A 14231-nucleotide genomic window follows, 5' to 3' on the forward strand; every position below is an offset into this window, starting at 1 on the left:
GCCGGAGTTGCCGGCTGAAAAAAGCGAGTGGCTGCCAAACCCCGTCCACCCATTGTTCATGGACGGCGCCCACCGCGTAGTTGGAGGCGTCCGTAGTGAGGGCGATGGGCGCGTCGAGCACCGGGTGAGCCAGCAGCGTTGCGTCTGCGAGGGCCCGCTTTGCGCTCGCGAATGCCGCGTCCATGGCCGCGGACCAGACAATGTCATGCTTGGCCGGCTTGCCCCGGGGGGCCTCGTAAAGGGGCCGCATGAGCTGAGCAGCGCGGGGCACGAATCGGTGATAAAAATTCACCATGCCGAGGAACTCTTGTAGGGCCTTGATGGAGCGGGGATGCGGGAACGTGGTGATGGCCTCGACCTTGGTCGGCAGTGGCACGGCCCCGGTCTTGGTGATGCGGTGGCCAAAAAAGTCAACGGTCGTCGTGCCGAAGTGGCATTTGGCCGGGTTGACAATTAAGCCGTGCTCGCTAAGGCGACCGAACAGTGTTCGGAGGTGGAGGAGGTGCTCGGCGCGGGACGTGCTGGCGACGAGGATGTCGTCCAGATAGACGAAAACAAATGGCAGGTCGCGCAGCATGCCGTCCATCAAGCGTTGGAACGCCTGGGCCGCGTTCTTGAGGCCAAACGGCATCCTCAAAAATTCGAACAGGCCAAACGGCGTGATGATGGCCATCTTCGGGACGTCGGCCGGCCGGACAGGTACCTGGTGGTATCCCCGTATCAGGTCAATTTTTGAAAATATGACCCGTCCCGCCAAACGGGCGGAAAAGTCCTGGATATGCGGGATCGGGTACCTGTCGGGGGTGGTAGCGTCGTTGAGGCAGCGGTAGTCGCCACACGGGCGCCATCCGCACCCCGGCTTCGGCACGATGTGCAGTGGTGAGGCCCACGCGCTATCGGAGCGCCGCACGATGCCGAGGCGCTCCAACGCGTTGAACTCGGCCCTTGCCACGGCGAGCTTGGCCGGGTCGAGGTGGCGGGCCCTGGCATAGACCGGCGGGCCCGTAGTGGGTATGTGGTTCTCGATCCCATGTCGCACTGCGACGGCCGAAAACGTCGGCCGCGTGAGGGCCGGGAATTCCGCGAGCAGGTGAGCGAACTCGTTCGCCGTCAGGAGGGCGCATGCCAGTTAGGTCAGCGCGGAGCTGCGCTTGACATTGACAAGGCGACGTCGTTTGACGTCGAACAGCAGCCCATGCGCGCAGAGGAAGTCGGCGCCCAGCAAAGCCATGGGGACGCTGGCGGTCACAAAGGTCCACTGAAAGCGCTGGCTGCCGAAGCAGAGGGTGACGTCGCGCGGGCCGAAAGTGCGTATGGCCGATCCATTAGCAGCGACCAAAGAGGGGCCGCAAACGGCGTTCCGCCTGTCCTGCTCGGAGGCGGGTATGACGCTCAGTTGGGCGCCGGTGTCACAAAGGAAACGCCGCCCGGACGCTTTGTCCTCAATAAAAAGCAAGTTGCCCGAGTGGCCGGCGCTCATGGCAGGTAATGAACGCCGGCTCGGCCGTTTCCCGACTTGCCGAAAGTGCACGGGGGTCGGCATGTCCGAGCCTTGTGTCCGAACCTGGCGTGGTAATAACACCACACCTGGTTAGGTAGAGGCCCCGGCCGTCGTGTTGGAAGCGGTCGGCGCGGCGTGGCGGCCGCCAGTTGCACCGGCAGTTCGGCCTCCAACCGCGCAGAGCGCTCGGGCGTCGTGGGCGTCGCCTCGGACGGCGGCGGGCTCCAGGTAGCCGCTCCGATGTGCTGGCCCGCCGAGGAGATCTTGTCGGCTTCCCTGGCGAGGGCGCGGGGATCTGTGATCGACGTGCCAGCCAGGGCGAGGCATACCGGGTGAGGCAGCTGGCGAAGGAACAGCTCGCGGAACAGAAAATCCGGAGAGTGCTCACCGAGCAACGAGAGCATGTAGTCCATGCGCTCGGACGGGCGCGTGTCGCCGAGCTCGGGCAGGTCGAGCAGGCGCCGTGCGCGCGCCGCCGGTGAGAGGGCGAAAGCGTCGAGGAGGAGCGTCTTAATCGCGTCATACTTGTCAGCAGCTGGCGGGCGCTCGAGGAGGCTCAGGGTGCGGGCCGCGGTGGCGGAGCCGAGCGCTGCCACGACATGGTGGAAGCGGGTGTCGTCGGCGGTGATGCCTCGCAGGGCGAACTGGGAGTCCGCCTGGGCGAACCAAACAGCCGCGTGAGCCTCCCAGAAGGTAGGCAGTTTAAGAGCCACTGCCGTATCCATGTTCGGGGTCACCAATGAAGGAGCTGTGCTCCAACGCGAGTCGAAAGAATTGACGCGACCAAAGACGGAAATTCGTCCGAGTTGCTTTATTGCATGTGTCAAACTCGGGTACTCTGAAAAGCCCGTTTATCGGGCAGCAATATATATACACATTTATGCCGGAGCGTTTGCCCGGGAAAAGCGAGACCGGGCATGCCCGGGTGTCAAGGGCGAGTCCTGGAAAGGCGAGTCTGGACCTGCCCGGGCATGCTGGACGAGGCCTGGCAAGTCGAGAGCGGGCATGCCCGGGCGTCCTGGACGAGCCCTGGAAAGGCGAGAGCGGGCATGCCCGGGCGTTCTGGGCAAGCCCTGGAAAGGCGAGAGCGGGCATGCCCGGACGCTCTGGGCGAGCCCTGGAAAGGCGAGAGCGGGCATGCCCAGGAAAGACGAGACCGGGCGTGCCCGGGAGGTTCGGGCGAGCCCGGGAACAGCGAGTTCGGGCATGCCCAGGAGAGGCGCGTCTGGGCCCGTCCGGACGAGCCCGGCATGGCGATTGCGCCCTGGCCGCGTCCTGGCAGGTGCAAGGCGATTGTGTACACCCAGCGGTAACCGCTACAATATCTATATATCTCTATATCGCTATATATCTGTATCTCTGTATCTATATATCTCTATATCTCTATATATCTATATCTCTATCTCTATATCTCTATATCCCTATATCTCTATATCTATATATCTCTATATATCTATATATCTATATATCTATATCTCTATATCTCTATATATCTCTATATCTCTATATCTATATATCTCTATATCTATATATCTATATATCTATATCTCTGTATCTCTATATCTCTATATCTATATATCTTTATATCTCTATATATCTATATATCTATATCTCTATATCTCTATATATCTATATATATCTATATATCTATATCTCTATATCTATATCTCTATATCTCTATATCTCTATATATCTATATCTCTGTATCTCTATATCTCTATATCTATATATCTTTATATCTCTATATATCTATATATCTATATCTCTATATCTATATATCTCTATATATCTATATATCTATATCTCTATATCTATATCTCTATATCTCTATATATCTCTATATCTCTATATCTCTATATATCTATATATCTATATCTCTGTATCTCTATATCTCTATATCTATATATCTTTATATCTCTATATATCTATATATATCTATATCTCTATATCTCTATATCTCTATATCTCTCTATATCTATATATCTATATATCTATATCCCTGTATCTCTATATATCTATATATCTATATCTCTATATCTATATCTCTATATCTCTATATATCTATATATCTATATCTCTGTATCTCTATATCTCTATATCTATATATCTTTATATCTCTATATATCTATATATCTATATCTCTATATCTATATATCTCTATATATCTATATATCTATATCTCTATATCTATATCTCTATATCTCTATATCTCTATATATCTATATATATCTATATCTCTATATCTCTATATCTCTATATCTCTCTATATCTATATATCTATATATCTATATCCCTGTATCTCTATATCTCGCTATCTCTATATCTATATATCTCTATATCTCTATATATCTATATATCTATATCTCTATATCTCTATATCTCTATATCTCTATATCTATATATCTCTATATCTCTATATATCTCTATATCCCGATCTCTATATCTCTATATATCTCTATATCGACATCTCTATCTCTCTCTATATCTCGATATCTATATCTCTATATCTCTATATCTCTCTATCTCTCTATCTCTATATCTCTATATCGACATCTCTATCTATCTCTATATCTCTATATATCTCTACTAGCAGAAGTACCTGGCATTGCCGGAAGGGGAGGGGGGGGGGAACGGGGGGGGAGGGGAGAAGAGGGGGGGAGGGGAGAAGAGGGGGGAGGGGGAGGGGGAGTGGAGGAGAGGGGGGAGGGTGAGGGGGAGGGATGGGAGGGGAGAGGGGTGGGAGGGGGGAGGGGGAGGATGGGAGGAGAGGGGAGGGCAGGAGGGGGGAGGGGGGAGGGGGAGGGGGAGAGGGAGGGGAAGGAGGGAAGGGGAGGGGAGGGATATAGATGGTTACTGGCAATTCATCACATCCACAAATGATGTAATCCACACAATTTATGTACGTTACATAACGTTAATAGGAATACATGGCCGTGTAGATGGGAAATACAGTTTGTTTGAAATAAATCACAAATATCAGATGAAAGTTTTTAAAATTTAGAACTATTCTCACTCAGAGTTAAACAGCACCGCAACATTACGCGGTTGCTTCAGCGTTTTCTGTGAATTATATGTCATCATTGTGAGATTTTTTTGTATTTTTTTTTTTGAAGTGAGATTTTTATATTAAAAAAAACGGCAAAAAAGCATCAAAACAGCTGTGAAAAAGCATCAAAACAGCAGTAAAAAGCATCAAAACAGCAACAATTGTCCGGTGATTTTTCAATCACCGCAGCTAAATGTGTCAGAGTAATTAACTATTTTCCTTCGTGCCTTTTTTTGTGTGTTTTTTTTAATACACATGAATACATAAAATCACATAAAATACACATAAATACACATAAAAATCAGATCAGAATCAGAATCAGAATCGATATTCTCACAATCATCACAACACACCAGACACGTAGTTAATTACGCAGTGCTTCCTTGTAAACAATGTTCTTTGTCTTTCCTTGTTCAGATAGGATGTATAGATTGTTCTCTTGTCCTACCCGACTACATCCTACGTATAGTTGGCCATGGGAGAAGCACGGGGAATCAAGGTTCAGTCCGACCACCTTGAGAGATTGTCCTTGCGCCTTGTTGATGGTCATGGCAAAGCTGAGCCGTACGGGGAATTGGAGCCTTTTGAACTCGAATGGCAGATCAGATGGTATGATTGGTATCCTCGGAATGAAGACCTGTTCCCCGCTATAGTTTCCCGTAAGTATGTTGGCCTCAATTACGTGAGGCATCAACTTTTTGATAGCCAGTCGTGTGCCGTTGCACAGTTTTGGAGGATCGATATTTCTCAGGAGCATGATTGGAGCACCTTCCTTTAGATGGAGTATGTGGGGAGGGACACCCGGAGGCTGTAGCGAATTGAGGAACTCTACCGGGTAATGGACAGTCTCGTGGTCGTTTTGGATTGAGTCGACAGATCGGTAAGTTCTTAGATCCCCAGGAATAGTCTGCAGAAGATCCAAATTGATTTTGTCCACTGCATCGTTCTTTGGGGTTAGAATTGCCCTTTCACAGAGTCAGGAGTGATTTCGGTAGTTGGCGGGGATGTTGGGGAAGACGTTCGCCTTGAGTTCGTCAGCCGTGGTGACATTGTTGCCGCATGGTACGATGTCCAGTCCATCTTAAGGGCACGTCTCCAAATCTCCGTTTCCGATCTGTAACAGCTTCGCTGAAAAGGCGCCTGCGGCTACATCTCCATGAAGGGTGACACGCATGTTTGTGCTGAGTTTCAACTTCGTCACTTTTGACCATAGAGGAGATGCCTTTATACAGGAACGAAGTTCATCTGCCTTGGTCCCGCGTGGTATGAGAGGCAGGGTCTGTCGGAAATCCCCTGCCATCAGAAGAGTAATGCCTCCCATGACAGTCTGATCGTTTCGAATATCTTGCAGTGTGCGGTCAACTGCCTCCAGTGCAACTCTGTGAGACATTGTGCACTCGTCCCAGACAATGAGTTGGCAAATGTGGATCTAAAGATGAAAGAAAAAAAAACCTATGTGGTGTGAATGGCAATGTTCCTCGCTCAAATGTGAAAAAACGCAATCGCGCGGCAAGGAACATCACGTGATCGCTCTGAGCGATCGATTGCAACTCTGCGTCCTGTCGTGGGCGTGGCCAACGTGGCCTCATGCTCCCAGGTGATTGGCTAACTCGAGCTCGAGAGAGCCATAATGCGCTACGTTATGGCAAAAAATATGGATCTAAAGATGAAAGGGAAAAAAACCTATGTGGTGTGAATTGCAATGTTCGTCGCTGAAATGTGAAAAAAGGCAATTGCTTTTCGCTCTGAAATACGTGCGAACGCGTAACTGAGTTAATGGCGGCAAGGAACATCACGTGATCGCTCTGAGCGAATCAGCGCGCTGCTCTGCGACCGGTCAGATTCCGTGCACAATATTCCTCGCTGAAATGCGCTGAGGTTAAAATATGGTTTAAAAATATTATGAAATCAATTTTTAGGTCGGCCATGTTCTTACCAGGCTCAATGGCCATGTCTGTGCCAAATATCAAGGACGTGAGCCTCTCCGTTTAGGAGTCTATCGGTAACATAACACACACACACACACACGCACACACACACACACAAACTGTGTTATATATATAGATATCGACATCTCTATCTATCTCTATCTCTATATCTCTATACCTCTATATATCTCTATCTCTATATCTCTATATATCTCTATCTCTATATCTCTATATATCTCTATATAGACATCTCTATATATCTGTATATCTCTATATATCTCTATATCGACATCTCTATCTATCTCTATATCTCCATCTCTATCTCTCTATATCTCTATATCTCTATCTCTCTATCTCTCTCTATTTCTGTCTCTATATCTCTATATCTCTATAGTCTATATCTCTATCTCTCTATCTCTATATCTCCATATATATCTCTATATCGACATCTCTACATATCTGTATATCTCTATATATCTCTATATCGACATCTCTATCTATCTCTATATCTCCATCTCTATCTCTCTATATCTCTATATCTCTATCTCTCTATATCTCTATATCTCTATCTCTCTATATCTCTATATCTCTATCTCTCTCTATCTCTGTATCTCTATCTCTATATCTCTATATCTCTATCTCTATCTCTATCAATCTCTATATCTCGATCTCTAGATCTCTATCTCTCTCTATCTCTGTATCTCTATATCTCTATAACTATATCTATCTCTATATCTCTATATCTATATCTATCTCTATATCTCTATCTCTATATCTCTATCTCTATATCTCTATCTCTGTCTCTATATCTCTATCTCCATATCTCTATCTCCATATCTCTATCTCGAAATCTCTATCTATCTCTACATCTCTATCTCTGTCTCTATATCTCTATCTCTATCTCTATCTCCATCTCCATCTCCCTCTATCTCTATATCTATATATCTCTATATATCTCTATATCTCTATATATCTATATATCTATATCTCTATATCTCTATATCTCTATATCTTTATATCTCTATATCTCTAAATATCTATATATCTATATCTCTTTATCTCTATATCTCTATATCTCTATATCTATATATCTCTATATCTATCTATATATATATATATATATATATATATATATATATATATATATATATATATATATATCTCTATATCTCTATATCTCTATATATCTACACATCTATATCTCTATATCTATATGTCTACACATCTATATATCTATATCTCTTTATCTCTATATATATATATATCTATATCTTTATATCTCTATATCTCTATATATCTACACATCTATACATCTATATCTCTTTATCTCTATATCTCTATATCTCTATATCTCTATATCTATATATCTCTATCTCTATATCTATATATATCTATCTCTATATATATATATATATATATATATATATATCTCTATATCTCTATATCTCTATATATCTACACATCTATATCTCTATCTCTATATCGATATATATATATATATATATCTATATCTCTATATCTCTATATATCTACACATCTATATCTCTATATCTCTATCTCTATATCTCTATATCTCTATATCTATATATCTCTATATATCTATATCTCTATATCTCTCTATCTCCATCTCTATCTCTATATCTCTATGTCTCTATATCTCGATATCTCTATATATCTATATCTCTATATCTCTATATCTCTATATCCCGAACTCTATATCTCTATCTCTATATCTCTATGTCTCTATCTCTCTCGATCTCTATATCTCTATGTCTCTCTATCTCTATCTCTCTCTATCTCTCTCTCTCTCTCTCTCTCTCTCTCTCTCTCTCTCTCTCTCTCTCTCTATCTATCTATATCTCTATATCTCTATATCTCTATATCTCTATATCTCGATCTCTCTCTATCTCTCTCTATCTATATCTCTATATCTCTATATCTCTATCTCTATATCTCTATATCGCTATCTCTATATCTCTATGTCTCTCTATCTCTATCTCTCTATGTCTCTCTATCTCTATCTCTCTCTATATCTCGACATCTCTATCTTTCTCTATATCTCTATCTCTCCATCTCTATCTCTCTATCTCTATATCTCTATATCTTGATCTCTCTCTATCTCTATATCTCTATATCTCGATCTCTCTCTATCTCTATATCTCCATCTCTATCTCCATGTCTCTATATCTCTATATCTCTATATCTCGATCTCTCTCTATATCTCGATATCTCTATCTCTCTCTATCTCTATGTCTCTATATCTCTATATCTCTATATCTCTATCTCTCTCTATCTCGAAATCTCCATCTCTATCTCTATATCCCTACATCTCTATATCTCTATATCTCTATATCTCCATGTCTCCATCTCGATATCTCTATATCTCGAAATCTCCATCTCTATATCTCTATCTCTCTATATCTCTATCTCTCTATATCTCTATATCTCTATATCTCTATCTCTCTCTATCTCTATATCTCTATCTCTATCTCTATCAATCTCGATATCTCGATCTCTATATCTCTATCTCTCTCTATCTCTGTATCTGTATCTCTATATCTCTATATCTCTATCACTATATCGATCTCTATATCTCTATATCTATATCTATCTCTATATCTATATCTCTATCTCTATACCTCGATCTCTGTATCTCTATATCTCTCTATCTCTATATCTATATTTCTCTATATCTCTATATATCTAAACATCTGTATCTCTATATCTCTATCTCTCTATATCTCCATATCTCTATATCTATATTTCTCTATATATCTATATCTCTATATCTCTATATATCTATATATCTATATATCTATATATCTGGATCTCTATATCTCTATATCTCTATCTCTAATCTCTATATCTCTATCTCTGTCTATCTATATATCTCTATATTTCTATATCTCTCTATCTCTATATCTCGATGTCTATATCTCTATTTCTATATCTCTATCTATATATCTCTATCTCTATATCTCTATCTCTATATCTCTGTATCTCTAGATCTCAAAATATCTATATCTATATATCTCTATATCTCTACATCTATATCTCTCTGTCTCTATATCTCTCTATCTCTATATCCCTATCTCTATATCTCTATCTCTAGATCTCTATGTCTCTATCTCTCTCGATCTCTATATCTCTATCTCTATCTCTCTATCTCTCTATATCTCTATCTCTATATCTCTATGTCTCTCTATCTCTATCTCTCTCTATATCTCGACATCTCTATCTATCTCTATATCTCTATCTCTCTCTCTCTCTATCTCTATATCTCTATATCTCGATCTCTCTTTATCTCTATATCTCGATATCTCTATATCTCGATCTCTCTCTATCTCTATATCTCCATCTCTATCTCTCTATCTCTATATCTCTATGTCTCTATGTCTCTATATCTCGATCTCTCTCGATATCTCTATATCTCTATCTCTCTCTATCTCTCTCTATCTCTATATCTCAATATCTCTATCTCTATATCTCTCTATCTATACCTCTCTATCTCTATCTCTCTCGATCTCTATATCTCTATCTCTATCTCTCTATATCTCTATCTCTATATCTCTATGTCTCTCTATCTCTATCTCTCTATGTCTCTCTATCTCTATCTCTCTCTATATCTCGACATCTCTGTCTTTCTCTATCTCTCTATCTCTATCTCTCTATCTCTATATCTCTATATCTCGATCTCTATCTCTATATCTCTATATATCTACACATCTATATCTCTATATCTATATGTCTACACATCTATATATCTATATCTCTTTATCTCTATATATATATATATATATATATATATATATCTATATCTTTATATCTCTATATCTCTATATATCTACACATCTATACATCTATATCTCTTTACCTCTATATCTCTATATCTCTATATCTCTATATCTATATATCTCTATCTCTATATCTATATATATCTATCTCTATATACATATATATCTCTATATCTCTATATCTCTATATATCTACACATCTATATCTCTATCTCTATATCTATATATATATATATCTATATCTCTATATCTCTATATATCTACACATCTATATCTCTATATCTCTATCTCTATATCTCTATATCTATATATCTCTATATATCTATATCTCTATATCTCTCTATCTCCATCTCTATCTCTATATCTATATGTCTCTATATCTCGATATCTCTATATATCTATATCTCTATATCTCTATATCCCGAACTCTATATCTCTATCTCTATATCTCTATGTCTCTATCTCTCTCGATCTCTATATCTCTATGTCTCTCTATCTCTATCTCTCTCTATCTCTCTCTCTCTCTCTCTCTCTCTCTCTCTCTCTCTCTCTATCTATATCTCTATATCTCTATATCTCTATATCTCTATATCTCAATCTCTCTCTATCTCTCTCTATCTATATCTCTATATCTCTATATCTCTATCTCTATATCTCTATATCTCTATCTCTATATCTCTATGTCTCTCTATCTCTATCTCTCTATGTCTCTCTATCTCTATCTCTCTCTATATCTCGACATCTCTATCTTTCTCTATATCTCTATCTCTCCATCTCTATCTCTCTATCTCTATATCTCTATATCTCGATCTCTCTCTATCTCTATATCTCGATCTCTCTCTATCTCTATATCTCCATCTCTATCTCCATGTCTCTATATCTCTATATCTCTATATCTCGATCTCTCTCTATATCTCGATATCTCTATCTCTCTCTATCTCTATGTCTCTATATCTCTATATCTCTATATCTCTATCTCTCTCTATCTCTATATCTCCATCTCTATCTCTATATCCCTACATCTCTATATCTCTATATCTCTATATCTCCATGTCTCCATCTCGATATCTCTATATCTCGAAATCTCCATCTCTATATCTCTATATCTCTATATCTCCATCTCTATATCTCTATCTCTCTATATCTCTATCTTTCTATATCTCTATATCTCTATATCTCTATCTCTCTCTATCTCTATATCTCTATCTCTATCTCTATCAATCTCTGTATCTCGATCTCTATATCTCTATCTCTCTCTATCTCTGTATCTGTATCTCTATATCTCTATATCTCTATCACTATATCGATCTCTATATCTCTATATCTATATCTATCTCTATATCTATATCTCTATCTCTATACCTCGATCTCTGTATCTCTATATCTCTCTATCTCTATATCTATATTTCTCTATATCTCTATATATCTAAACATCTGTATCTCTATATCTCTATCTCTCTATATCTCCATATCTCTATATCTATATTTCTCTATATATCTATATCTCTATATCTCTATATATCTATATATCTATATATCTATATATCTGGATCTCAATATCTCTATATCTCTATCTCTAATCTCTATATCTCTATCTCTGTCTATCTATATATCTCTATATCTCTATATCTCCATCTCTATATCTCTATCTCTCTATATCTCTATCTTTCTATATCTCTATATCTCTACATCTCTATCTCTCTCTATCTCTATATCTCTATCTCTATCTCTATCAATCTCTATATCTCGATCTCTATATCTCTATCTCTCTCTATCTCTGTATCTGTATCTCTATATCTCTATATCTCTATCACTATATCGATCTCTATATCTCTATATCTATATCTATCTCTATATCTATATCTCTATCTCTATACCTCGATCTCTGTATCTCTATATCTCTCTATCTCTATATCTATATTTCTCTATATCTCTATATATCTAAACATCTGTATCTCTATATCTCTATCTCTCTATATCTCCATATCTCTATATCTATATTTCTCTATATATCTATATCTCTATATCTCTATATATCTATATATCTATATATCTATATATCTGGATCTCTATATCTCTATATCTCTATCTCTAATCTCTATATCTCTATCTCTGTCTATCTATATATCTCTATATCTCTATATCTCTCTATCTCTATATCTCGATGTCTATATCTCTATTTCTATATCTCTATCTATATATCTCTATCTCTATATCTCTATCTCTATATCTCTGTATCTCTAGATCTCTATATCTATATCTCTATATCTCTATATCTCTACATCTATATCTCTCTGTCTCTATATCTCTCTATCTCTATATCCCTATCTCTATATCTCTATCTCTAGATCTCTATGTCTCTATCTCTCTCGATCTCTATATCTCTATCTCTATCTCTCTATATCTCTATCTCTATATCTCTATGTCTCTCTATCTCTATCTCTCTCTATATCTCGACATCTCTATCTATCTCTATATCTCTGTCTCTCGCTCTCTCTCTATCTCTATATCTCTATATCTCGATCTCTCTTTATCTCTATATCTCGATATCTCTATATCTCGATCTCTCTCTATCTCTATATCTCCATCTCTATCTCTCTATCTCTATATCTCTATGTCTCTATGTCTCTATATCTCGATCTCTCTCGATATCTCTATATCTCTATCTCTCTCTATCTCTCTCTATCTCTATATCTCGATATCTCTATCTCTATATCTCTCTATCTATACCTCTCTATCTCTATCTCTCTCGATCTCTATATCTCTATCTCTATCTCTCTATATCTCTATCTCTATATCTCTATGTCTCTCTATCTCTATCTCTCTATGTCTCTCTATCTCTATCTCTCTCTATATCTCGACATCTCTGTCTTTCTCTATCTCTCTATCTCTATCTCTCTATCTCTATATCTCTATATCTCGATCTCTATCTCTATATCTCTATATCTCGATCTCTCTCTATCTCTATATCTCCATCTCTATCTCCATGTCTCTATATCTCTATATCTCTATATCTCGATCTCTCTCTATATCTCGATATCTCTATCTCTCTCTATCTCTATGTCTCTATATCTCTATATCTCTATCTCTCTCTATCTCTATATCTCCATCTCTATCTCTATATCTCTATATCTCTATATCTCCATGTCTCCATCTCTATATCTCTATATCTCGATATCTCTATCTCTATATCTCTATATCTCCATCTCTATATCTCTATCTCTCTATATCTCTATCTCGATATCTCCATTTCTCTCTCTATCTCTCTATCTCTTGACAAATCCTGACAAATCTCACACTCTTACAATGTCTCTCCGAAAGGACCGACTGGAAAACCCTCCCATATACTTTCTCAACAATAGTCTCCAAGAAGATCTGTCGCTCAATCTTTTGGGTCTCACTATCTGCCATGATCTTTCTTGGGAAAAACACATTTCCAAGCTGGCCTCCAAAGCCAGTCGCAGACTGGGCATCCTCCGTCGTGCGAAGAACTTCCTTGGCACACCTGAGCTCCTCACCACATACAAGGCTTTCATCCGCAGCTCAATGGAATACTGTTCCCCCCTCTGGGCTGGTGCTCCTGCCTCACACCTAGCTCGGCTTCACGCTGTTGAAACCAAAGCTTTCAGAATCATTGGAATCTCCTGCGATGAAGTTAACTCCGAGGGCCTTTCACTCACTCACCGCAGGCAGGTTGGTGGTCTTTCTGTCTTCTACCGACTCCTCTCCGGCCTTGCTCCCCCAGCTCTCTCTGTGCTCTGTCCCCCCCAATATTCCTTCAGGTCGTACAAGATCTGCAGGCCACCCTCTTATGGTTAAACTGCCAAAATCTAGGCTCTCTGCTCACCTTCACTCTTTCATTCCCCTTTTCTCCCGCCTCTGGAACAAACTCCCCCACTCCCTTCATTCCCACTCCTCCCTCCAGGTCTTTAAAACAGCTGTTCACCACCATCTCCTATCTT

At 40.2% G+C, this 14231-nt stretch overlaps 1 protein-coding gene across 1 annotated transcript in view; it reads left to right on the top strand.

Moving 5' to 3' along the window:
- Positions 1 to 5325, top strand: part of LOC144889385 (IQ motif and SEC7 domain-containing protein 1-like) — a 29212-nt gene extending 23887 nt beyond the window's left edge. The window contains exon 5 of the mRNA XM_078769607.1: positions 5017 to 5325. Coding sequence (XP_078625733.1) covers positions 5017 to 5325 — 309 coding nt within the window. The remainder of the gene's footprint in view (positions 1 to 5016) is intronic.
- The last annotated feature ends 8906 nt before the right edge of the window (positions 5326 to 14231 follow it).

This window comes from Myxine glutinosa, unplaced genomic scaffold (assembly GCF_964187855.1).
Source record: "Myxine glutinosa unplaced genomic scaffold, kmMyxGlut1.1 SCAFFOLD_3396, whole genome shotgun sequence".
Lineage (NCBI taxonomy): Eukaryota > Metazoa > Chordata > Myxini > Myxiniformes > Myxinidae > Myxine > Myxine glutinosa.